We start from the raw sequence: 27,724 nt of genomic DNA on the forward strand, positions 1-27,724 counted from the left end.
GAGGCTCATTTGCATACAATAAAAGTAACATTTTTTGTAAAACGGAGGCACCTAGAAAAAAGATGCTAACACTGTTAGATTCAGCTGACATGATGCATGTCTAATGTCAGCCAGTTTACTAAGCATGCTTTTGACAGAAACCCTTTAATGCTAATAAATGTAACTCGGAATCTAGAATCTCTGAGATACTATATGATAGCTTGAGTTCATTTAGATTTGATGGCAATTATATTGTATAATTAAGTTTTTATCTGTTTTTAGAAACGGGACATAATCTTCAGAGAAATATGAATCACGCAGTTCAGGTAAATATTACTTTCTATTATCTCCCCATTCCCACAATAGACACATAAAGTAAGTACTTCGTTAAAAGGTCTAGGCGTTCATACAATGATGGGGTTTTACTCATTACACAGCTTGTTTTAAAAGAAACTTATAAATATAAGGCAGGATTCTGATTTCCACCTGCAAAGCACGGATTATTTCTGGTTTTCCGGTCTAATACAATAGGTTTACTTGCTATGTGGGCGCAGTATGGATAAGGCACAGATGGAAAACACTGGTGTCTAAATCAGGTCTTAGAACGGTCTTCCACCCCATACTCATACTTCATCATAGTGGTCTCCAACCTGTGGCTTTTCAGCTGCTCTAGAGCTATAACTTTCAGCACATAGACTATTACTGGTGTGTCAGGTCTGGTTTTCATTTCTGTCTTGTATGTTGTTGTCTAAGCTGCCATGGAGATTGTAAATGGACTCTATGCATACTGTGATGCCCAGTAATCTTCAGTTCTTTCTCTTGAAACATAGTTACCACTTACGATTTTAATTTCTTTTCTTGTCCAGGTTTGGTTTGCAGACGATCTTCCATTAAGTCCAAGAAGCCCTCTAACACCAAGACATGGCCCGGGTCTGTCTGATGTTTCTCAGTATGACCAGTGGTTGGCTGTTCGCCATGAGGCTTCCCTGGTACCTATGCAGGAAGATCTGGCCATATGGTTAAGTAGCTTGTTAGGTAAGTATTAGTTGGTATATGTTCCACTGAGCTTCTACACTGCAGTAATGTGGACTGAGGGGCTACATTGTCATAATCTGCAACTTTTTTAAGAGCTGCAATAAAACTTAAGAGGATATTACCATCTGCCATGTTTTATGGTGCATCGTATGTGCTAGCTATCGGGAGAACAAGCGTCCTCTTCTCCCCAATTGGCACTGTGCATTGTTGGCCTAACACCGTAGTGTTTCACAACTACAGTGGAAAGAGATGTTGCGAATGTTCACTATGGATTTCATTCTTTACAATATATAGGCTGAAATCCATGGCATATCCACAACGATATCTGGGACAGAATCTGAAGTAAAAAATACAGTTTTTGCTGCAAGTTCTCTGGCAAATCTGCAATAGATAGTATTCAATTTACATCCTTTGTGAATGTAGGATTTTGATAGTTGGCTTATCCTGAGGAAAGGCCATCAATATTAAATCTGCAAAGGTCCGACCCCTGGCACCCCAGCGATCAGCTGTTACTTTGTAGCGTTGACACCGGAAGCACAGCTCTGGTGCTGACTACAAGGTAACTTCCAATCGGTGGGTTATCAGACCCCCACTTATTTGATATTGATGGCCTATCCTGAGGACATCTTATCTGTATCATATTCCTGGAAAACCTCTTTGAAGTGATTGCAAACATTTTTAGGAGACTGCAGACGTTAACAAAACCTTCACATAGTAATATATCCAACCTGATGGTGTTTTTACAGGTGTAGAAGTTAGAGGGGAACGATTTATGGATGATCTTGACAATGGTGTCCATCTGTGCCAGCTGATTTATGTTGTGCAGCACACTATGAGACAATGCTGCACAGCTGAAGAGCTAGTGGTAAGTCTGACTTTTAAACTGTGCCTATATTCAGATGCGTAAATGAGTAATTACAAAATTCCCGATCCCCGTGTCACCTGTATAATGTATTTTCAGCAATTTTCTCCTCTACAGGCCCAATCTCTAATGGTCATTTTTTTCCTGAGCTCAGAACCAGAAAGGGTGGGCATTGTCTGCTTCAATGTTACATCTCACTCAAGTGCACTGGGCAGTGTTTCCCAGTCCTCAATGTGTGCCTACTTTAGATCAAATAGAAAAGGTTCTGATCAGTGCCCTGTGTTCCCCCAGCCTCAAGGCTGTGATCAGTCATGCACTGATGTTATATACTGGAAGCTGACATGTTTCGCTGGTAAAATAGCACCACTCCAGAAGAGACCTGTGCCTCTTGGGATGGGGCAAACAACAGCCAGGAGCAGAAGGGAGAAATGAGTCGCCTCTGCATTTTGGCTTGCTTGTGTCATGAGCCACTTCAGCTCAGTACCAACAGCATTTGGACTGGCATGATGGCCACCTTATAGAAGGCCAGAATACTTCGTCTGCTGTCATGTGGCAGCTCTATAAAGAGCTGTGCATATGCGGGTAGTGATGTCACTGGAGCTCTCTGAGGTGTCCGTTTAAAGGGAATCTGTCACCCTGATTTTGGACCATTATGTACAGTAATACATGAGTAGTACTGCAGATAAAGAGTTCAGATTACTATCTTTACTTTCCTACGGCCCCCAATCCCCTGCAGTCAGTGCTCAGAGTTGCCTTAAAATACATTGTCAGGACTGCTGTGCATGCGCACAAATCCTCTCCATTATGTTAGAAATGCACAGCAGTCTGGACTCTGTATTTCAGTGCAACTCTGAGCACTGACAGCGGGGGAACTGGGGCAGAAGGAAAACTAGTCATCTGGACTCCTTATCTGCTGTACTACTTATGTGTTACTGAAGATAATGGTCCCAAATCAGGGTGACAGATTCCCTTTATTGGGGGCCAACGAGTGATGCAATACAGTGGTATAGTTCATCCATAGTCTGTGGTTATTTTTATTTTTTATTTTTTTATCTTTCTTTCTGGGCATTGTGGAATGCAGTAGCCTTGCCTACTATGCTATTCCATAGTGTTTTTTTTTTTTTTTTTTTGCGGTATACTTATGTATTTCTGGCCAGGTGGCATTCTTTTGACCTCCATCTGACTAATGGAGCACTATGTACACATTTAGGTTCCTGACATATACACTAACAATAGGGTAACATGATGTCAGTGCAGCCTTAAAAATTGGTACAGGTGCTACTACCCTTGTAGCAGAACAACATAATCTGCCAGCTGTGTCTCCTGCTGTCGTATTTAAACATTTTAGCAGGAGATGTGAATACCATCATAACTGGAAGTACATTTAAGGAAGAGATTATCCAGCTTGTGGAATGGGCACAACATGTACATTTCTCTGTATCTTCCAGGGAATGCCCATGAGGAGGGTGCCATGCAGAAAAGATGCTCCATCTGGCTCTTTCTTTGCTCGAGACAACACGGCTAACTTCCTTCGTTGGTGTAAGAGTATTGGGGTGGATGATGCCTATCTTTTTGAATCTGAAGGTCTGGGTAAGTCTAGAGTACAATTTTTTTTTTTTTTTTTTTTTTTTAATAAAATGTTCTATCAAAATTACTGAGATTCCAGCAAAACAACTAAAGTCTCTATAGAGATAAAGGAGATAAAAAAGCAGGACGATGAAGAAATGGTAAAAGAAAGTGAGGCCATCTTCGGAGAGTTTTGGGAAAAGGACTACTCTGTGGAACACTTATGTAAACACAATTTTAGTTTTATATTCAGTGTTTTTATTTATTTATTTTTATATATTTATTTATTTTTTATGCCAAGCGGGTTTGTCAGGTTGTGGAAAAAATCACGGGGCAGATGTTAGGACCACCATTCTTAATAAATCCTTAACCCAATGACTCTATTGTGCAGTAAAAAAACTCCATGCAGATGTTGTGCTTGGTCTAAACAGTGAATATCATTTCTGTGGCAGTGGTATTTTCTCTGTTTGACGACCAACAGTGTATCGCTTAGGGTAAATGTTCCCAACTTTGTGAGCCATTTTGACAGGTGGTGTTGAGCCACACTAGGCATTAAAAGGTATAAAGTCTATTTAACCTTCTCAGGACCGCCGTACGCAGGATTGCATCTTTGCGGCGGCCCTGCTCTTCTGGGTGGACGCGGCGGCACGTCCTCTCGCGAAACGCGAGATTTCCTGTGAACGCGCGCACACAGGCGCGCGCGTTCACAGGAACGGAAGGTAAGAGAGTGGATCTCCAGCCTGCCAGCGGCGATCGTTCGCTGGCAGGCTGGAGATGTGATTTTTTTTTTTTTTTTTTTTAACCCCTAACAGGTATATTAGACGTTTTGATAACAGCGTCTAATATACCTGCTACCTGGTCCTCTGGTGGTCCCCTTTGTTTGGATCGACCACCAGAGGACACAGGTAGCTCAGTAATATGTTGCACCAAGCACCACTACACTACACCCCCCCCCCCTGTCACTTATTAACCCCTTGATCACCCCTGATCACCCCATATAGACTCCCTGATCACCCCCCTGTCATTGATTACCCCCCTGTCATTGATTACCCCCCTGTAAAGCTCCATTCAGATGTCCGCATGATTTTTACGAATCCACTGATAGATGGATCGGATCCGCAAAACGCATACGGACGTCTGAATGGAGCCTTACAGGGGCGTGATCAATGACTGTGGTGATCACCCCATATAGACTCACTGATCACCCCCCTGTCATTGATTACCCCCCTGTCATTGATAACCCCCTGTAAAGCTCCATTCAGACGTCCGCATGATTTTTACGGATCCACTGATAGATGGATCGGATCCGCAAAACACATACAGGCGTCTCCCTGGAGCCTTCCAGGGGGGGTGATCACCCCATATAGACTCCCTGATCACCCCCCCCTGTCATTGATCACCCCCCCCCCCCCCTGTCATTGATCACCCCCCCCCTGTCATTGATCACCCCCCCCCTGTCATTGATCACCCCCCCCCCTCATTGATCACCCCCCCCTGTCATTGATCACCCCCCCCCCTCCTGTCATTGATCACCCCCCCCCTCCTGTCATTGATCACCCCCCCCTCCTGTCATTGATCACCCCCCCCCCGTCATTGATCACCCCCCCCCCGTCATTGATCACCCCCCCCTGTCATTGATCACCCCCCCCCCCCCTGTCATTGATCACCCCCCCCCTGTCATTGATCACCCCCCCCCTGTCATTGATCACCCCCCCCCCTGTCATTGATCACCCCCCCTCCTGTCATTGATCACCCCCCCCTCCTGTCATTGATCACCCCCCCCTCCGTCATTGATCACCCCCCCCTCCGTCATTGATCACCCCCCCCTCCTGTCATTGATCACCCCCCCCTCCTGTCATTGATCACCCCCCCTCCTGTCATTGATCACCCCCCCTCCTGTCATTGATCACCCCCCCCCCCTGTCATTGATCACCCCCCCCCTGTCATTGATCACCCCCCCCCTGTCATTGATCACCCCCCCCCCTGTCATTGATCACCCCCCCCCCTGTCATTGATCACCCCCCCCCCCTGTCATTGATCACCCCCCCCTGTCATTGATCACCCCCCCCCCCTGTCATTGATCACCCCCCCCCCCTGTCATTGATCACCCCCCCCCTGTCATTGATCACCCCCCCCCCCCCTGTCATTGATCACCCCCCCCCCCCCTGTCATTGATCACCCCCCCCCCTGTCATTGATCACCCCCCCCCCCCTGTCATTGATCACCCCCCCCCCCTCTGTCATTGATCACCCCCCCCCCCCCTCTGTCATTGATCACCCCCCCCCCTGTCATTGATCACCCCCCCCCCCCCCCTGTCATTGATCACCCCCCCCCCCCCTGTCATTGATCACCCCCCCCCCCCTGTCATTGATCACCCCCCTGTCAGGCTGCAATCAGATGTTAGTATGATTTTTACGGATCCACGGATACATGGATCGGATCCCCAAAACACATGCGGACATCTGAATGGAGACTTACAGGGGGGTGATCAATGACAGGGGGGTGATCACCCCATATAGACTCTCTGATCACCCCCCTGTCATTGATCACCCCCCTGTAAGGCTCCATTCAGACATTTTTTTTGGCCCAAGTTAGCGGAAATTATTTTTTTTTTCTTACAAAGTCTCATATTCCACTAACTTGTGTCAAAAAATTTAATCTCACATGAACTCCCCATACCCCTCACGGAATCCAAATGCGTAAAAAATTTTAGACATTTATATTCCAGACTTCTTCTCACGCTTTAGGGCCCCTTGAATGCCAGGGCAGTATAAATACCCCACATGTTACCCCATTTCGGAAAGAAGACACCCCCAGGTATTCCGTGAGGGGCATATTGAGTCCATGAAAGATTGACATTTTTGTCCCAAGTTAGCGGAAAGGGAGACTTTGTGAGAAAAAAATAAATAAAATCAATTTCCGCTAACTTGTGCCAAAAAAAAAATTTCTATGAACTCGCCATGCCCCTCATTGAATACCTTGGGGTGTCTTCTTTCCAAAATGGGGTCACATGTGGGGTATTTATACTGCCCTGGCATTTTAGGGGCCCTAAAGCGTGAGAAGAAGTCTGGGATCCAAATGTCTAAAAATGCCCTCATAAAAGGAATGTGGGCCCCTTTGCGCATCTAGGCTGCAAAAAAGTGTCACACATGTGGTATCTCTGTACTCAGGAGAAGTTGGGGAATGTGTTTTGGGGTGTCATTTTACATATACCCATGCTGGGTGAGAGAAATATCTTGGCAAAAGACAACTTTTCCCATTTTTTTTATACAAAGTTGGCATTTGACCAAGATATTTCTCACCCAGCATGGGTATATGTAAAATGACACCCCAAAACACATTCCCCAACTTCTCCTGAATACGGAGATACCACATGTGTGACACTTTTTTGCAGCCTAGGTGGGCAAAGGGGCCCACATTCCAAAGAGCACCTTTTGGATTTCACCAGCCATTTTTTTTACAGAATTTGATTTCAAACTCCTTACCACACATTTGGGCCCCTAGAATGCCAGGGCAGTATAACTACCCCACAAGTGACCCCATTTTGGAAAGCAGACACCCCAAGGTATTCGCTGATGGGCATAGTGAGTTTATGGAAGTTTTTATTTTTTGTCACAAGTTAGTGGAATATGAGACTTTGTAAGAAAAAATAAAATAAAAATAAAAATCATCATTTTCCGCTAACTTGTGACAAAAAATAAAAAGTTCTATGAACTCACTATGCCAATCAGCGAATACCTTAGGGTGTCTACTTTCCAAAATGGGGTCATTTGTGGGGTGTTTGTACTGTCTGGCCATTGTAGAACCTCAGGAAACATGACAGGTGCTCAGAAAGTCAGAGCTGCTTCAAAAAGCGGAAATTCACATTTTTGTACCATAGTTTGTAAACGCTATAACTTTTACCCAAACCATTTTTTTTTACCCAAACATATTTTTTTTTATCAAAGACATGTAGAACAATAAATTTAGAGCAAAATTTATATATGGATCTCGTTTTTTTTTTTTTTGCAAAATTTTACAACTGAAATTGAAAAATGTCATTTTTTTTGGCCAAAAAAATCATTAAATTTCGATTAACCTCTTAAGGACACATGACGTACCGGTACGTCATGTGTTGTTCCGATCACTGCCGCCCGGCCGGCAGTGATCGGAACCCGGTGCCTGCTCAAATCATTGAGCAGGCACCTAGGCTAAATGCGCGGGGGGGTCCCGTGACCCCCCCATGTCGGCGATCGCGGCAAACCGCAGGTCAATTCAGACCTGCGGTTTGCTGCGATTTCTGCAGTTTCTGGTCTCCGCGGTCCCTGACCGCGGGGATCAGAAACTTGATGTGCCTAAAAAAAGTTTTATTCACCCCCCCCTGCACCCCTGAATGATTTTTATGGTGGCGGGAGGTGCAGGGGGAGGGTTGCGGGCGGTGTGGGCGGTGCGGGCGGTGCGGGAGGCGGGATCGCGATCCCCCGCCCGCCTCCCCTTGAAAATTCATTGGTGTTCAGTGGGGATACCAGGGTGCCAGCACATTGCTGTCACCCTGGTATAAACGGCTGACATCTGCGATGCGATGTCAGCCGTTTAACCCTTTCCATACAGCGGTCCGTACGGACCGCTGTATGTAAAAGGTTAACAGCGCAGGGAGCTCCCTCCCTCTCCCATCGGGGGGCTGCTGTGCCTTTGCAGCCCCCCGATGGAGAGGGAGAGAGCCCCCAGACAGCCCCCCGAGAGATCCCCTCCTTACCCTTCCCCGTCTGCGAAGTTCTGAGCAGACGGGGAAGGTTCCCATGGCAACAGGACGCCTCTCAGGCGTCCTGCTGTCCATGGTGCTGAACAGATCTGTGCTGAAAGGCATAGATCTGTTCAGTGTAAGTAAAATACAGTGCAGTACAATATATATTGTTCTGTACTGTATTATACAGACATCAGACCCACTGGATCTTCAAGAACCAAGTGGGTCTGGGTAAAAAAAAAAGTGAATAAAAGTGAAAAAAAAGTAAAAATCAAAAAACACATTTATCACTGATAAAAAATGAAAAAAATAAAATTTCCTACACATGTTTGGTATCGCCGCGTCCGTAACGACCTGATCTATAAAACGGTCATGTTACTTTACCCGAACGGTGAACACCATAAAAATAAAAAATAAAAAACTATGATGAAATTGAAATTTTGCCCACCTTACTTCCCAAAAAAGGTAATAAAAGTGATCAAAAAAGTCGCATGTACGCCAAAATTGTAACAATCAAACCGTCATCTCATCCCGCAAAAATCATACCCTACCCAAGATAATCGCCCAAAAACTGAAAATACTATGGCTCTTAGACTATGGAGACACTAAAACATCATTTTTTTTGTTTCAAAAATGAAATCATTGTGTAAAACTTACATAAATAAAAAAAAAGTATACATATTAGGTATCGCCGCGTCCGTATCGCCCGGCTCTATAAAAATATCACATGATCTAACCCCTCAGATGACCACCGTAAAAAAATAAAAATAAAAACGGTGTAAAAAAAGCAATTTTTTGTCATCTTACGTCACAAAAAGTGTAATAGCAAGCAATCAAAAAGTCATATGCACCCCAAAATAGATGCCAATCAAACCGTCATCTCATCCCGCAAAAAATGAGACCCTACTTAAGATAATCGCCCAAAAACTGAAAAAACTATGGCTCTTAGACTATGGAGACACTAAAACATTTTTTTGGTTTTAAAAATGAAATCATTGTGTAAAACTTACATAAATAAAAAAAATTGTATACATATTAGGTATCGCCGCGTCCGTGACAACCTGCTCTATAAAATTACCACATGATCCAACCTGTCAGATGAATTTTGTAAATAACAAAAAAAAAAACGGTGCCAAAAAAAGCTATTTCTTGTTACCTTGCCGCACAAAAAGTGTAATATAGAGCAACCAAAAATCATATGTACCCTAAACTAGTACCAACAAAACTGCCACCCTATCCCGTAGTTTCTAAAATGGGGTCACTTTTTTGGAGTTTCTACTCTAGGGGTGCATCAGGGGGGCTTCAAATGGGACATGGTGTAAAAAGAAAACAGTCCAGCAAAACCTGCCTTCCAAAAACCGTATGGCATTCCTTTCCTTCTGCGCCCTGCCGTGTGCCCGTACAGCAGTTTACGACCACGTATGGGTGTTTCTGTAAACTACAGAATTAGGGCCATAAATAATGAGTTTTGTTTGGCTGTTAACCCTTGCTTTGTAACTGGAAAAAAAATATTAAAATGGAAAATCTGCCAAAAAAGTGAAATTTTGAAATTGTATCTCTATTTTCCATTAAATCTTGTGCAACACCTAAAGGGTTAAAGTTTGTAAAATCAGTTTTGAATACCTTGAGGGGTGTAGTTTCTTAGATGGGGTCACTTTTATGGAGTTTCTACTCTAGGGGTGCATCAGGGGGGCTTCAAATGGGACATGGTGCCAAAAAAACAGTCCTGCAAAATCAGCCCTCCAAAAACCAAACGGCGCACCTTTCACTCTACGCCCCGCTGTGTGCCCGTACAGTAGTTTACGGCCACATATTGGGTGTTTCTGTAAACAGCAGAGTCAGGGCAATAAAGATACAGTCTTGTTTGGCTGTTAACCCTTGCTTTGTTAGTGGAAAAAATGGGTTAAAATGGAAAATTGGGCAAAAAAATGAAATTCTCAAATTTCATCGCCATTTGCCAATAACTCTTGTGCAACACCTAAAGGGTTAACAACGTATGTAAAATCAGTTTTGAATACCTTGAGGGGTGTAGTTTCTTAGATGGGGTCACTTTTAGGGAGTTTCTCCTCTAGGGGTGCATCAGGGGGCTTCAAATGGGACATGGTGTAAATAAACCAGTCCATAAAAATCTGGCTTCCAAAAACCATACGGCGCACCTTTCCCTCTACGCCCCGCTGTGTGGCCGTACAGTAGTTTACGGCCACATATTGGGTGTTTCTGTAAACGGCAGAGTCAGGGCAATAAAGATACAGTCTTGTTTGGCTGTTAACCCTTGGTTTGTTAGTGGAAAAAATGGGTTAAAATGAAAAATTAGACAAAAAAATGAAATTCTCAAATTTCCTCCCCATTTGCCAATAACTCTTGTGCAACACCTAAAGGGTTAACAACATATGCAAAATCAGTTTTGAATACCTTGAGGGGTGTAGTTTCTTAGATGGGGTCATTTTTGGGTGGTTTCTATAATGTAAGCCTCGCAAAGTGACTTGAGACCTGAACTGGTCCCTAAAAATTGAGTTTTTGTAAATTTCTGAAAAATTTCAAGATTTGCTTCTAAACTTCTAAGCCTTATAACATCCCCAAAAAATAAAATATCATTCCCAAAACAATTCAAACATGAAGTAGACATATGGGGAATGTAAAGTCATCACAATTTTTGGGGGTATTACTATGTATTACAGAAGTAGAGAAACTGAAACTTTGAAATTTGCTAATTTTTCCAAATTTTTGTTAAATTAGGTATTTTTTGGTGCAAAAAAAATTATTTTTTTTACTCCATTTTACCAGTGTCATGAAGTACAATATGTGACGAAAAAACAATCTCAGAACGGCCTGGATAAGTCAAAGCGTTTTAAAGTTATCAGCACTTAAAGGGACTCTGGTCAGATTTTCAAAAAATGGCCTGGTCCTAAGGTGTAAAAAGGCTGTGTCCTTAAGGGGTTAATAACAAAAAATGTAAAAATGTCAGCAGCAATGAAATACCACCAAATGAAAGCTCTATTAGTGAGAAGAAAAGGAGGTAAAATTCATTTGGGTGGTAAGTTGCATGACCGAGCAATAAACGGTGAAAGTAGTGTAGGTCAGAAGTGTAAAAAGTGGCCTGGTCTTTCAGGGTGTTTAAGCCATGGGGGCTGAGGTGGTTAAGATGTAACAGTCACATGTGGGTTCAGTTGTCAAACTGGTGTAAAGTAGAACTGGCTCAGTTGCCCATAGCAACCAGATTCCACCTTTCATTTTCCAAAGGAGCTGTCAAAAATGATAGGTGGAATCTGATTGGTTGCTATGGGCAACTAAGCCAGGTCTACTTTACACCAGCTTGATAAATGACCCCAATGGTTCTTACCTGAATATTAACCAGCCACTGCTATCACATTCATGGTGTCACTAGGGCACAGTGGTATTCAGAGCTGCTGATCCAGGTGAGGTGCTACATATGGCTACCAAGCCATATTTTGGGAAACACTGGTTTGGGTCATGAGTAGAGAAAATATGTAATATTTTATAACGGTCAGAATAAGGTATACCCTATGTTCAGAATTCTGTATTGGTTGCTTTCATAATTTCATTTTCCTGTTACATAGCCAGATTTGCAGTCTGGAGCTTAGCTGTTCACATATGTTTCTTGTCTGAAACCAGGGCTTCTTATCTAGCGTGTGGCAGATGGTCTCTGTATTGTGTGTTTCTTTAAATAATTGCGTGATCCTTTGTTTATTGACCCAGTTTTGATCATTAATGATGGCTTTGTTACAAAGTTCCTATGATGAGCGACCAAAAATAACTTCCAACAATAGACTCCTTTCAGAGAGGCCATTTTGAATCAGCTATCCACTTCAAATAGTAAACCTCGTGAACACATACATAATATTTGAGAACTGTTAAGAGGTGCAAGATCCTTTACTAAAGCTTTATATACTTCCACTTACAACTCTACATCGTGTTCTAAAATATGCCTTCAAGGAGATGGCTGAGCGGCTGACCAGCAGCTGCTATGTAGCATTTGTCAGACAGTATCTAACAGCTCATTATGAGAGCTAATGTGTCTCCTACTGCAATTAAATTTGTCTGCCCCAGTAGTCCTTTTCAAGTCTTTTCTTCTAAAGCTATTCTATTTTGATTCATGAATAACTGTGTACAAAAAATACCTTTTAAGGGGCTGTTCACACTGCGTTTTTTCTCGGCAGAATTTTGATGCGGACACCACACCAAAATTCCACTGGAAACTGCATGGTGTCTACTATTGTTTTCAAAGGGAGGTAACACTGAAGATTGTCGAGTGGTGGTTTTAAAGGGGTTTTTCCAGGATTTTGATACTGATGACCTGTCATCAGTATCTGATCAGTGGGGGTCCGACACCCTGGACCCCTGTCGATCAGAACTGTGAGCACCACGGCCTTCTCCATGGTCACCAAGCACAGCGCCGTACACCGTCTAGCGGTTGTGCTTGGTATCGCGCTCAGCCACAAGTGTCAAAATATGCTGTGTGAATGGTCCCTAATAGTAGCTGCTTTAATTATTATTATTATTATTATTATTATTATTATTATCATTATCATCATCATCTTGTAAATGGTGTGATGGCTTAAATGTCTTCTAGTTCTACATAAAGATCCCCGGCAAGTGTGTCTCTGCCTCCTTGATGTGGGCCGGATTGTATCCCGGTATGTCCCCGACCCCCTTTTTTTTTTTTTTTTTTTTTCTCTCCATCTTACAAACCGTACCTACCAATATAACTCAAACTACCTGTCATAATATCATCTTGGTTTATGCATGATCTTATTTTTTTCCCTTTCTTTAACCTGCTAAAGATATGGAGTGGAACCACCTGTTCTTGTAAAGCTCGAAAAAGAGATTGAACTTGAAGAAACACTGTTAATGGAATCTGGACCGCTAGCTCCCACCACTATTGAGAAAACCTGCTGTCATCATGAGCTGCATGAGGCTGTAAGATGCTGTTGGAATGCATATTCTTTCTTTAGCTGTTAGGGCTAATGATGAGCGTAGTGACTAAACATGTTCTCACTACAGAATCCCTGCAGAATTGGCACATCGCATGCAGGGTGTAATTTCTCTCTTTAGGCTATGGTTACTCTCATTCAGATGAACACTTGGCACATGTGCTAGGAAAGCTCCTTACACCTAGAACTAGCTGTAAACTAGCTGCAACATGTTATAAAATAAAATGACATACTGTTAAATCACCCACTGCTCCAGCGCTTATGTTTTAGTGGGCTGCGATGGCATTTGATGATGATATCATGCCATACCAGCACATGACAACTGTGACCAATAACTAGCCTCAGTGGTGATGCCAGCGGTTACATGGATGTGCAGCACATCATCGCTCCTAAGAAATGTCAGAGACCACCTGAGCATTGGCTTGTCCTGCAGCTAGTTTTTTTTCTAACTCTTAGACAATACCCAAAAGAAAGGGCAGCCTGCAAAGGGAAGCATACGTCCCTGCTTCCCAGCACTGGCTTCTTTGCTCCGCTGGGCTCCCTGGATGTAAACTTCCTGTTTGACACTGCACACAGTGGTGACCTGCTCCACTTGCGTCTTGACAAATGGTCATGTGACTCGGGTCACTGATGCACCAAGTGAATGGCTGCAGCGGCATCAAACTGGAAATCTACATCCAGGGTGACCAGCGGAGCAGCAAAGGCCATGAAGTAAGAGCCGTGACCCAGCGCCAGGAAACAGGTAAGTATGCTTCCCTTTGCAGGTCTGCCCATGAGAGGCGGCTTGCCCAAACCCAAACGTGTACAGCCCCTTTTAAGAGTTGCTTTTAGTGAACAGTAATGCATTGTGTAAACTTGTATTTGTTAATTAAACTTATAATGAGCTTGTTGTAATATATACTCATGATATCTGTCATGACCAGATAAGTGTTGCTGAGTAGTATGTGTTCAGCCAGCTGGTCATGCTGGGGAAATTGGGCAGTTTGTCATTCTAACACATTTGTTTAATGTTTCTCATGGCATACAGTCAGGTCCATAAATATTGGGACATCGACACAATTCTACCATTTTTGGCTCTATACACCATCACAATGGATTTCAAATGAAACAAACAAGACGTGCTTTAACTGCAGACTGTCAGCTTTAATTTGAGGGTATTTACATCCAAATCAGGTGAACGGTGTAGGAATTACAACAGTTTGCATATGTGCCTCCCACTTGCTAAAGGACCAAAAGTAATGGGACAGTACTTTGCCATTACTACTTTCACTTTTTAATACTTGGTTGCAAATCCTTTGCAGTCAATTACAGCCTGAAGTCTGGAACGCATAGACATCACCAGACGCTGGGTTTCATCCCTGGTGATGCTCTGCCAGGCCTCTACTGCAACTGTCTTCAGTTCCTACTTGTTCTTGGGGCATTTTCCCTTCAGTTTTCTCTTCAGCAAGTGAAATGCATGCTCAATCGGATTCAGGTCAAGTGATTGACTTGGCTATTGCAGAACATTCCACTTCTTTCCCTTTAAAAAACTCTTTGGTTGCTTTTGCAGTATGCTATGGGTCATTGTCCATCTGCACTGTGAAGCACCGTCCAATGAGTTCTGAAGCATTTGGCTGAATATGAGCAGATAATATTGCCCGAAACACTTCAGAATTCATCCTGCTGCTTTTGTCAGCAGTCACATCATCAATAAATACAAGAGAACCAGTTCCATTGGCAGCCATACATGCCCACGCCCTGACACTACCACCACCATGCTTCACTGATGAGGTGGTATGCTTAGGATCATGAGCAGTTCCTTTCCTTCTCCATACTCTTCTCTTCCCATCACTCTGGTACAAGTTGATCTTGGTCTCATCTGTCCATAGGATGTTGTTCCAGAACTGTGAAGGCTTTTTTAGATGTCGTTTGGCAAACTCTAATCTTGCCTTCCTGTTTCTGAGGCTCACCAATGGTTTACAACTTGTGGTGAACCCTCTGTATTCACTCCGGTGAAGTCTTCTCTTGATTGTTGACTTTGACACACATACACCTACCTCCTGGAGAGTGTTCTTGATCTGGCCAACTGTTGTGAAGGGTGTTTTCTTCACCAGGGAAAGAATTCTTCGGTCATCCACCACAGTTGTTTTCCGTGGTCTTTTGGTGTTGCTGAGCTCACCGGTGCGTTCCTTCTTTTTAAGAATGTTCCAAACAGTTGTTTTGGCCACGCCTAATGTTTTTGCTATCCCTCTGATGGGTTTGTTTTGTTTTTTTCAGCCTAATGATGGCTTGCTTCACTGATAGTGACAGCTCTTTGGATCTCATCTTGAGAGTTGACAGCAACAGATTCCAAATGCAAATAGCACACTTGAAATTAACTCTGGACCTTTTATCTGCTCATTGTAATTGGGATAATGAGGGAATAACACACACCTGGCCATGGAATAGCTGATAAGCCAATTGTCCCATTACTTTTGGTACTTTAACAAGTGGGAGGCACATATGCAAACTGTTGTAATTCCTACACCGTTCACCTGATTTGGATGTAAATACCCTCAAATTAAAGCTGACAGACTGCAGTTAAAGCACTTCTTGTTAGTTTCATTTGAAATGAATTGTGGTGGTGTATAGAGCCAAAAATGATAGAATTGTGTCGATGTCCCAATATTTATGGACCTGACTGTATAATATATTGTCATGAGCATGTACGGTGTCGAAATATGTGTAACGAGGGTTTTACAGCCTGGAGTTACTTTCTAATGGTTTGCTTCTTTTGCATTACACACATCCTGGGACTTTGATAATGCCTTGGGAGTTAGGACTGGAAATTCTGAAGCATCTTACCTATAGCACTTAGTAAAACTTTTGTGCTTCCACTCTAAGGGCTCTTTCACACTTGCGTTGTCCGGATCCGGCATGTACTCCACTTGCCGGAATTACACTCCGGATCTGGAAAAACGCAAGTGTACTGAAAGCATTTGAAGACGGAACCGTCTTCAAAATGCGTTCAGTGTTACTATGGCACCCAGGACGCTATTAAAGTCCTGGTTGCCATAGTAGGAGCGGTATACTTACAGTCCGTGCGGCTCCCGGGGCGCTCCAGAATGACGTCAGAGCGCCCCATGCGCATGGATGACGTGTCCAATGCGATCACATGATCCATGCGCTTGGGGCGCCCTGACGTCACTCTGGAGCGCCCCGGGAGCCGCAAGGACGGTAAGTATGCTGCTCCCCCGCTCCCCACTACACTTTACCATGGCTGCCAGGACTTTAGCGTCCCGGCAGCCATGGTAACCATTCAGAAAAAGCTAAATGTCGGCTCCGGCAATGCGCCGAAACGACGTTTAGCTTAAGGCCGGATCCGGATCAATGCCTTTCAATGGGCATTAATTCCAGATCCGGCATTGCGGCAAGTGTTCCGGATTTTTGGCCGGAGCAAAAAGCGCAGCATGCTGCGGTATTTTCTCCGGCCAAAAAACGTTCCGGAACTGAAGACATCCTGATGCATCCTGAACGGATTTCACTCCATTCAGAATGCATGGGGATAATCCTGATCAGGATTCTTCCGGCATAGAGCCCCGACGACGGAACTCTATGCCGGAAGACAAGAACGCAGGTGTGAAAGAGCCCTTAGGCTCTATTCACACAACTATATCCGTTTTGCTGTCCGCATGGATACCGGCCATGTGTGTCCCATATTTTCTGGTCCCGCACATTTTGCTCTGTTACAAATGCCTATATTTAATCAAAAACGGACAAAACATGACATGTTCTATCTTTTTTGCATGGCCGAGGAATGGACATATGGATACAGACAGCACAGTATGCCGTCCCCATCTTTTGCTGACCCATTGAAATGAATGGGTCCGCATCCGACCTGCAAAATATGCGGGGTGGATGCTGAATGAAAATATGGTTGTGTGCAAAGGGCCTTAGAAAAGGGTTAAGTGGCAAAGTAGACTAGAAATGAGTTTGTTAAGCAATTAAATGAAAGTCCATTATATTACAAAATGCTTTGGTGGGAACCTTTTTGATTCCCCTCATACGTATATGGCGGCGTTCATTTAAATGTTTGGCTAATAGTAGTCACACTGACAACTAAACATATATATTTTTTTCTTCATTGCATTCTCTTTGCAGGTGACCCATATTGCTCAAGATCCTCCCTGCAACTGCTCCCACAGATTCTCCATTGAATACTTATCAGAGGGCCGCTATCGGTTAGGGGATAAAATCCTATTCATAAGGGTAAGTGAAGGGATGTAAAATGTGTGTGTATAGGTCACTCCTAAAATGTGTTCGCTAAAAGTCCATACACATCCGTGCATTATTTATGAGATGCCCATTAATAGGTCAGAAAGTACAACATCACTTAGAGAATTTCCAGCGTGCTAACATCCATTTGGAGTGCCGTCTAGGAGTAAATAATTATTATGCAGCCGCAAGAAACAATATAGTCCTTTTTAGAAATGGGTGCAATCGGTGCTGGTTTATTTATACTGTAAAAGAATATTAGAGCTGGTAATTTAGAGTGTATTGTCGGAAAGGACAGTCTAAATGAAGTGGCAATGTACCTGATAGATATCCATGTGCATATCAGCCTTTTGTTTTCTTCCTATGAATTGCTGGGGCACCAGACAGTTTGCAGTAGTTAAAGGAAATGGTTAATGGAGTGGTAAAGTTTTGGAAAATGAAAGCAATGCTCATGGTACTGAAGGTTTCTATCATATACAAGTCTACCATGTCAAGTCATAATTTTTTTTTTTGTCAACGGGCTAAAAAGGGTTGGTCACTAGCTACAATGTTGGTCGCTGTTACTGTTCTGCGGTGATCACATTCCAAAAATGCATATGTGACTGCTGCAGCTGGTCATGTGCCCACAATACTGTCACCACTAAGAACAATGATTGGCTGCAGTGGCCACATGCAGTTAGTAGCAACAGAATTTCTGCAGGGCAATAAAAAGGGCTGGCAGAACCACCAAAGTGGTGGCATTGAAGTGGCAGGGGATTTACCAGGTGAGTAATACTTATTTTATCACATCCTCTGCTTTTAGCTGGTGTTTTAAATGTCCTGGACAACCCTTTAGGCTTCATAGGGCTGTGTAGTCAGCTGTAAAGGGTATTTCAGGATTTTACCTAGTGATGGCCCATGCTCAGGATAGGCCATGAATATCTGATTGACTGGGGTCCGGCACACTGTGCCCCTGCAAAAGCAGGGAATGGGAGCAGCTCTGCAGTAACCAGGTCTGTTTACTATGCAATAGATGGAGCTGTGTTCTGGCACGGAGCTACCCCAAAACAGTTGTTTGGCAGAGTGTTGGACCCCAACCGATTAGATGCTGATGGTTTATCCTGAGGAAAGGCCATCAATGGTAAAATCCTGAAATACGCCATTAAAGGGATTCTGTCATGAGATTTTACCCCTATAACCTAAACATATGCTCATGTCCGGAGTAATAATAAGAATCTTAAACTGGCATTATTAAACTTCACTGTGGCTCTATTTGCACAAAAAACTGGTTTTTATAACCTGTCAATCACTCACTTAAGGTGCCCAAGGGGAGGTCCGTTAATACAGGGTGCCCGGCCGCACCCAGCGCTGCCTTCCCTAGCTCAGCACCGCCTCCGCTATCCTACCCGTCCCTTTGCCAGATCCCCCGCCTGTGCACTAGGCTCAGCCTGATGCGCTGCGGACTCCTGGCAGCGGCTTCGTTGAGCGAAGTGCACATGCCGGGCACCCTGTATTAACGGACCTCCCCTTGGGCACCTTAAGTGAGTGATTTGACAGGTTATAAAAACCATTTTTTTTGTGCAAATAGAGCCACAGTGAAGTTTAACAGTGCCAGCTTAGGATTCTTATTACTCCAGACATGAGCATATGTTTAGGTTATAGGGGTAAAATCTCATGACAGAATCCCTTTAAGTATCCCTGGCTGATTTCTTCTAACCACAGTGATTTATATTGAGAAACACGCTCAGCTTTGTGTAATAGGATGGGTTTTTGGCCTCTGGACTTTTCCAGAATGTTCCCTCTTGCAGACCACAAGTAAAGATGTTGCTGATAAGGAATTAAAACACGAAGTGGTAATTTATAATCACTTGCACTTATGGCTCATTTAGACCAGCAGACAATTCACACGCTAACTATTCACGTCGGCGATAATTGTATAGTGTAAATGTATGTACTGAAATGATTGTACTGAAAGCGCTCGTTCAAAATAGTTTATGCAAACAAACTGCAGTTTGCCATTGATGAATGGTGGTAATGTAAAGATACATTTTGATCTTTCAACAATGTGATTGATGTAGAAATAGGTAGATTATGTAAATTGCTCCTGTGTACATACAGTGAATGATCCTGGATTAAGTGAGTAAATGATCGCATGTGAACAAATTTGTTTGCAATAATCTTTGATCGAAAATGCTTGCCTGTGATCAGCTTTAAATCGCTAAATTCCAGTGTCGTTAATCGCTAAAATGATTATGCACCTGTCTAAAGTCACCCTTACCCTGGTGACGCCATTAGCGAGATAAAGTGACATTTACTCCCACATAAAAACCTCTGAAAATGAGTGCCTTGAAATACAGAGAAAATTATGTGCTGCTCATTTAACACATTCAAAGACTTCATTCAGTTCCCTTGTGATTCCTCCTTGTGATAGGAAAATCCCTTGAGGAAAACAAAAACCACCCACAAAACAGAACACATTGCTGTGTCCTCATTCTGTCCAGCTACAGGCACAACTGGAGACGCAGATTAATTCTGAATCCTATCAATTTGGTTTCTTGATACACGGTTGCAGAGACAAATTTAGATCTGTAGCTAAATAATTTAAAAAAACAGACAATGTTTGTTTTATACTTTTAATGTAATGAGATATATATATATATATATATATATATATATATATAAAAAATATAAATATAAATAAATAAAATAAATAAATGATCCGTCGCCGGCAAAACATATGCCAACTGATGGCATTAGTAAGACTGATCAGGATCCTGATCAGTCTTAAAAATGCATGATCAGTCAAAAAAAAATGCATTGAAATGTCAGATCCGTCTTTCCGGTGTCATCTGGCAAATCGGATCCGGCATTTATTTTTTTCACCTTTTTTTTTCTTTTTCCCGATCCGGTATTTTGAATGCACTAATACATTCCTATGGGAAAATTGCCGGATCGGCAAGTCTTCAGTTTTTTTCCTCCAGAGATAAAACTGTAGTATGCTGCGGTTTTATCTTTTGCTTGATAAGTCAAAAAGACTGAACTGAAGACATTCTGATGCATCCTGAACGGATTACTCTTTCAGAATGCATGGGGATATAACTGATCAGTTCTTTTCCGGTATTGAGCCCCTAGGACGGAACTCTATGCCGGAAGAGAAAAACGCTAGTGTGAAAGTACCCTAAGCGATTACAATATTAGGGCACAATCACTCAAAAGATTTTGAAAATACTCCTGCAAAATCCAACTCTGAATGTGCATGTGTTTTCTTTCACTCGTTTTCAATGCGTTTTTTGGTGCATTTTTTTCCCCCCCTTTTTTACCAATGGATTTTTGCTTCAATACAAAACTGCATTTTCAGGCAGATTTGCGCCAAAAACTGTGCAGAATTCACACAAAAAACACACATACAGAGATTTTTTTTGATGCTTCCTATTCATTTCAAGTGGATGCTGCTTCTTTTTTCCACGCTTTTTTTTTTTTTTTTTTTATGTGGGGAAAAAAAGCAATTGTTTCCCATGGAATTTTGGAGCTGATTTTGAGGAACAGAAACTGAGCCAAAAAAGTGTGTGAACCGGCTCTTAGAGTGAAAAGATAAGATTATTGGAGAAAACTACAATTGAAAGGATGCTCTAGTACCCTCATGGACCACCTCTAGCCTGGACACAAGAAGAGATATGGTTGGGCATGAAGTCATACAGGTTCCTTATGGTATCCTGTGGCACATTTGCCCAGAGATGTTACAGCAGGGCCTATAGATCCTGTACTCTCAGGTTGCCGAAACTGGTGTCCCAGCTAGTCTCATAAGTGCTCAATTTGTGATAAATCTGGCGACCAGGCAGGACAAGGAAGTGTTGTAATCTGGAGGAGACATTCCTGGAAAATCCTTGCTGGCTGTCCATAGCTTGACATGTAATGGGCGCAGTGACACCAAATTTCCTTTTGCTAAGCACCTGGAAATGGTAATGAAAGTGCCACTTTTATATCTATTGTGCACAACGAAACTCTGGTGTGAGCTGCTCGTGCTTGTCAGCAGGTCAAACAATCCTCTCCACTGGTAGTCTGTCTAGGCCGTCAGGAGCCTGTTTGCCGTGTGAACTTGCCTTTGCGTAACCTCTGCTCCCAACACTTGCTAACATCTAGATCAGAATGGCCTATATAGCGGACAGTTCATTGAAACGACCATCCTGCTTCTCTCATTCTACTGATGTGCCCCCTCTCAAAGTCTGTCAACCAGGAAAAATGTCTAAGACTGTGTCGTAGATCTCTCAAAGAGGGTACCCTACCCAAAAGTAGCCTCTGAGAGCCTTTTTTATAAAGCAGTGGGGGAAAGCACTTTTACGCCCTCTTGTAGCAAGACCCAGTGTCTTATCAAACCCCACCTGTAATCATTTACAAATCTGCCTGAGGCATAACTGCATGCCAGGTTTAGCGGCATTCTAAGGCCCCTTTCACACGGGCGAGTATTCAGCGCGGGTGCAATGCGTGAGTTGAACGCATTGCACCCGCACTGAATTCGGACCCATTCATTTCTATGGGACTGTGCACACGAGTGGTGATTTTCACGCATCACTTGTGCGTTGCGTGAAAATTGTAGCAAGCTCTATATTCTGCGTTTTTCACGCAATGCAAGCAAGTGCGGATGCGGTGCGATTTTTCACGCATGGTTGCTAGGTGACTATCGGGCTGGGGACCCGATCTGTATTATTTTCCCTTATAACATGGTTATAAGGGAAAATAATAGCATTCTGAATACAGAATGCAAAGTAAAATGGTTAAGGAGGGGTTAAAAATAAAATAAAAAATTGACTCACCGAGTCCACTTGATCACGTAGTTGCGGATCTCTGTCTTCTGTAATGTTGAGCTGCCAGCTAAGGACCTGTGGTGACATCACATCACATGGTCCCTCACCATGGTGATGAACCATGTGATGAGCACAGTGACGTCATCAAAGGTCCTATGCCTGTGTACAGCAAAGAAGAGAAGCCGGGCTGCGCGATCAAGTGGATTAAGGCGAGTTTAATTATTTTTCTCGCCCATTCCATTGGGGGACACAGACCATGGGTATAGCTTAGGCCATTACTAGGAGGAGACACTATGCAAATAAGAAAAAACAGCTCCTCCTCCACTGGCTATACCCCCATGCTCCAACAGGAGGACCTCAGTTTTAGCTTAGTGTCGGATAAGGAGGTGACACTCCTGCAACTGCAGGGTTGTCCCTGTAATTTTTCTCTTCTCCTGTTTGTTTTTTTCTCAATAGAGGACGCAGGGTCGCATGGTGCGTCCCTGGTCTCTCAGTGGAGCGAGCGCCGGGGTCGAATGGCCGTCCCCGGCTACCTCCCTTTCCCCCCAGAAGAAAAGTAGAACCGGGCTCGACCTGCAGCGCCGGTGGACTACCAGATCCGGGGTCACCTACTCCTGCCCTCTTGTGCCTACTTCTTGTGCCAGACGACTGAAGAGGTGACCCCATGCTGGTCTGGAACGGAGGGTGAAGACTGCAGGATTCAGATAAGCAACATCGGTTCTCCTGCAAACTCCCCCTCCCCCCGTGCTCACACTGTGACGCGGTTCTTTAAGGGCTTACCTGTGAATCTGGGGGGGCGGGGGGGGGGGGGGGCTAGTTGAGAGAGTGGAGGGTGTCCTTGTCCCCTGCATCCTGGCTGTGGGCGCAATCCTTTTGGAGCTGGGGTCTCCCGCGTGCAAATTTTCGTGTGATTATTTAGTGCGAATTTTTGGCGGGATTTTCCCCGCGATATTTTTCGTGCCTTCTGTGATGCGGCCGAGGGGTGGAGCCTATCGCGTCATCTCCGGCGCTTCCGCTTTGCCTTCAGCGCTTCTCCACGCTTGGCTCTGCTCCATTTCCTCTCTGGTCACGGTAAGACAGATAGTGTTCGCAAACTGTAGGAGACCCTGACTCCGGGATTGCTGCCATCATGCCACGAACTGGGGCCCCACAAAAATCAAAAGCGGCACCTCTGGTCCCACTGGGAGCCTGTAAGGTCTGCTGCTTGCCACTATCGGTTACAGGCTCCTGTGACTCTTGCCTTGCCTCTGGACAGGATCTTCCTCCTCCTCCTCCACCACCAAACCAGCCCAGTCCCTCCTCCGCCCCTTCGGAACCCGCGGAGCCCTCCTGGACCTCTGCAATAGCTAGGGCGGCTGCGGACTTGGCTCAAGTCTCGCTCGCGGCCATGGCCTTTATGGAACGCATGGCGGCCACTGATCTGCCGCCCGCGGTGCCTGTGGTTAGCACCGCTCCACCTCCCGGTGTCCCCCACAGAGGACGCTCGACCGCTAAGAGGCAGCGTACGCAGCAGCATCCTTCCTCGGATGACTCTGCCTCCCCCCCTCGACTGGAGGCGTGTTCAGCCTCTCCCTCTCGCAGGGATTGCAGGTCTGAAGGGGGAAAGATCCGGCTCGGATGAGGACACTGAGCCGGAACCCTCACCTAAGCTCTCCACCATGGTGGCAGACTTGGTCACGGCGGTACGTGACACCTTTGACATACAGGGGGAACCTCCTACTAGTAGCCAGGAATTCCCCCTCTTCCACTCCAGAAAACCGGAGGCAGTCACATTCCCCATTCATGGCGAGTTCGCCAAGGTCCTTTCTAAGGCTTGGGAACGCCCTAATCACAGTTTTTCTGCTACAAGGCGCATGGATACTCTGTATCCTTTCCCGGCAGATAACGTGCAGCAGTGGTCTTCTCCTCCTAAGGTCGACCCGCCGGTGGCCAGATTGGCTAAGAATACGGCAATACCAGTCCTGGACGGGTCCTCCCTACAGGACTCAGTTGACAGGCGTTTGGACTCTTTCCAAAGCCATCTTTAATCTGGCGGGCACAGGTCTGTGGCCCGCGTTCGCCTCAGCCTGGGTAGCCAGGGCGCTTTCGGTGTGGTTGCACCGCCATCATCAGGACCTCGCGGAGCAGGACGCCTCTGCGGACACCCTAAGCTTCATCCTCCAGATGTCCCAGGCGACAACATTCCTCTGTGAGGCCTCATTGGACGTCAGCACCCTCTTTGCGCGGATTTCGGGCCTCTCGGTCGCGCAGCGCAGGGATGTCTGGTTGAAGATCTGGGACGCTGACGCTTCATCCAAGCGCTCCCTCACCAACCTCCCCTTTTACAGGCTCCAGGCTCTTCGGTGCTAAACTGGATGAGATTATCTCTGACGCTACGGGGGGCAGGAGTACACACCTGCCCCAATCTAGATCCAAGCGCGCCTTCAGAGCTCATCCCGCTGTATCTAGAAACCAGTCCTTTCGGCGCTTCTCTTCCTCCAGGTCTGCGACAGCCCCCTCCTCCGGCGGCTCTCAGAACTCCCGCAAGAAGCCTTCCTTTAAGCCGCAACCTTCCTAGCGCCCGCGAGCACAGTTCCAGGGGAGTTCTGCCCACCCAGCGGTTCCCAAGCAGTCCTCCGTCTGAAGGGGCACCCGCACCGCTTGCGGTGGGGGGCCGTCTGCTCTCCTTTCAGCATGTCTGGAGAGCTCATGTTCAGACGCATGGGCCCTGGAAATTGTGAGTTCTGGTTACAAGATAGAATTTGTTTCCAGACCTCCGGAACGTTTCTTTTCGTCTCGTGTTCCAGGGGATCCAGCCAGAGCCTCGGCCCTTTTACAAGCGGTGTCTTCCCTTCTGGTCAGGGGAGTAGTTGTCCCAGTTCCTCTGGAGGACCAGGGGGCAGGTTTCTACTCGAATCTCTTTGTGGTGCCAAAGAAGGAGGGATCAGTACGTCCGGTCCTAGACCTAAAGCTGTTAAAAAAGTCCCTGCGGGTGCGGAGGTTCCGGATGGAATCCCTCCGCTCCCTTATTGCTTCTCTTCTTCCAGGGGAGTTCCTCGCATCAGTGGACATCCAGGACGCATGTCTGCATGTCCCTATCGCAGAATCTCGCCACAGGTTCCTGCGCTTCGCCATTGGCGACCGCCATTATCAGTTCGTCGCCCTTCCCTTTGGGCTAGCGACAGCCCCGCGGGTGTTCACGAAGATCTTGGCGCCAATCATGTCGCTTCTCCGTACCAGGGGCATATCTCTGCTGCCTTACCTGGACGACATTCTGATAAAGGCTCCCTCTCGTTCCCAGGCCGAAGTCAGCGTCAGGATCACTGTTCAGACTCTGCAACAGTTCGGCTGGCTGATCAACTTCCCGAAGTCCCCTCTCCTACCTTCCCAGAGGGTGACTTTCCTGGGGATGGTTATGGACACGACTGCAGCCCGGATATTCCTCCCGGATTGCAAGTTCTCTCGGATACGGGAGTCGGTGTCTCGCCTTCTGCATTCCCAGTGTCTCTCCATCCAGGAGTGCATGCAGGTTCTGGGGCTTATGGTAGCCTCCTTCGAGGCAGTCCCCTTTGCCCAGTTTCACACTCTACCTTCTGGGACAGGACATCGAGGGGTTTGGACTCTCGGATCCGCCTTCCTCCTCCGGGTTCGCATGGACCTTCAGTGGTGGCTGTCCCCTCAGAATCTGACTTCGGGGAAATCCTTCCCCCCCAATCTCCTGGACAGTCGTCACCACCGATGCCAGTCTTCTGGGTTGGGGCGGTGTTCTCCGTGCTCGGACGGTTCAGGGGATATGGTCAGAAGTGGAAGCCCGCCTTCCGATCAACATATTGGTGCTCAGAGCAATTTTCCTCTCTGTCTCATTGGACCCCCCTCCTAACGGGGCTCCGGATAAGGATCCAGTCGGACAATGCCACAGCCATGGCCTACATCAATCAGGGCGCAACCCGCACCCTGCCGGTGATGCAGGAGGTGAAGAGGATCCTCCAGTGGGCGGAGACTCACGTTCCGATATTGTCTGCAGTGTACATCCCAGGGGTCGAAAACTGGACAGCGGACTTTCTCAGCCGCCACAGGGTGGATCCGGACGTATTCGAGGACGTCTGTCGCCGTTGGGACCGCCCGGACGTGGACTTGATGGCGTCCAGGCTCAACAACAAGGTTCCCACGTTACTGGCCTGAGCTCGGGATCCGGAAGCATACGGAGTGGACGCTCTGGTGTCTCCGTGGCAAGACTTCGCACTCCTCTGTCTTCCCACCACTGCCTCTGCTCCCAAAGGTTTTTCGCAGGGTCGCGGCAGAAGGGATCCCGACCATCCTCATCGCAACAGATTGGCCTTGCCGCGCCTGGTTCTCGGAGGTCGCTCGGATGCTGGCGGACGTTCCGTGGCCTCTTCCTCTCAGGGAGGACCTGCTGGCTCAAGGACCTCTCTTCCACCAGAATTTACAACCACTTTGTTTAACGGCGTGGCTGTTGAGACCTCCATCTTGAAGAAGAGGGGCTTCTCGGACTCTGTCGTGAAGACCATGATCAAAGCCAGGAAGCCAGCTTCCTCCCGGATATACTATCGTACCTGGAAGGCCTTTCTTGCCTTTTGTGAGAAGATAGCTGTTTTTCCTCTTCATTTCTCCGTTCCGGTGGTCCTCTTTTCTTCAGTCGGGTCTGGAGATGGGAATGTCGCTGAGCTCTCTGAAGGGTCAGGTCTCCGCTCTGGCCATTTTCTTTCAGCGCTCTCTGGCTCTGCTAGGTCCAGTGAGGACCTTCTTGCAGGGGGTGGCGCATTCGGTCCCTCCGTATGTCCCTCCTCTGCCCCCCGGGATCTGAACCTGGTTCTGTCTTCTCTTCAGACGGCTCCTTTTGAGCCCCTGAGGGACATTTCCCTGAGTTTTCTCATCTGGAAGGTGGCCATCACCTCTATCAGGAGGGTATCGGAGCTGGCCGCCCTTTCCTCAAGAGCCCTTTTTGGTCTTCCACAAGGACAAGGTGGTACTGCGCCCTGTCCCTTCCTTTTTGCCCAAGGTGGTTTCCGCCTTCCACCTAATGAGAACATTGTCCTGCCATCCTTTTGCCCCGCTCCGGCGAACTCCACGGAGCGCGCTCTCCATTCTCTGGATGTTGTCCGTGCTCTACGGGTGTACCTGTCGGTGACTGCCCCATTTCGCCCGCTCGGACTCCCTTTTTGTGGTTCCCGAGGGGCCTCGTAAGGGTCTGGAGGCCTCCAAGGTCACTGTGGCTCGGTGGATTCGGTGGCCTAGCAGTCCAGGGGAGGGTTCCCCCAGTGGGGGTTACCGCACACTCCACCAGGGCGGTGGGGGCCTCCTGGGCGAGGCGCAATCGAGCCTCTACGTCACAACTTTGTAAGGCGGCCACCTGGTCGTCCTTAAATACCTTTACAAGGTTCTACCAGATGCACTCTTTGGCGCAAGGTATTGGAAGGCTGCCCTAGGGCGCAAGGTATTGCAGGCTGTGGTTCCTGTTTAACCGCTGGACGTTTTCCCTCTGGAGGTGCTGGTCTTCCCACCCCATGGACTGCTCTAGGACGTCCCATGGTCTGTGTCCCCCAATTGAATGGGCGGGAAAAGGAGATTTTTTGTGAAACTCGTCTGTAAAATC

General features: G+C 46.0%; 1 protein-coding gene across 1 annotated transcript in view; it reads left to right on the forward strand.

Annotated features, from left to right (window-relative positions):
* Nucleotides 1-27,724, forward strand: part of GAS2L3 (growth arrest specific 2 like 3) — a 50,868-nt gene that overhangs the window by 20,384 nt on the left and 2,760 nt on the right. The window contains exons 3-9 of the mRNA XM_040415702.1: nt 262-305; nt 846-1,014; nt 1,761-1,879; nt 3,325-3,466; nt 12,757-12,820; nt 12,968-13,103; nt 17,237-17,344. Coding sequence (XP_040271636.1) covers nt 262-305; nt 846-1,014; nt 1,761-1,879; nt 3,325-3,466; nt 12,757-12,820; nt 12,968-13,103; nt 17,237-17,344 — 782 coding nt within the window. The remainder of the gene's footprint in view (nt 1-261; nt 306-845; nt 1,015-1,760; nt 1,880-3,324; nt 3,467-12,756; nt 12,821-12,967; nt 13,104-17,236; nt 17,345-27,724) is intronic.

This window comes from Bufo bufo, chromosome 1 (assembly GCF_905171765.1).
Source record: "Bufo bufo chromosome 1, aBufBuf1.1, whole genome shotgun sequence".
NCBI lineage: Eukaryota > Metazoa > Chordata > Amphibia > Anura > Bufonidae > Bufo > Bufo bufo.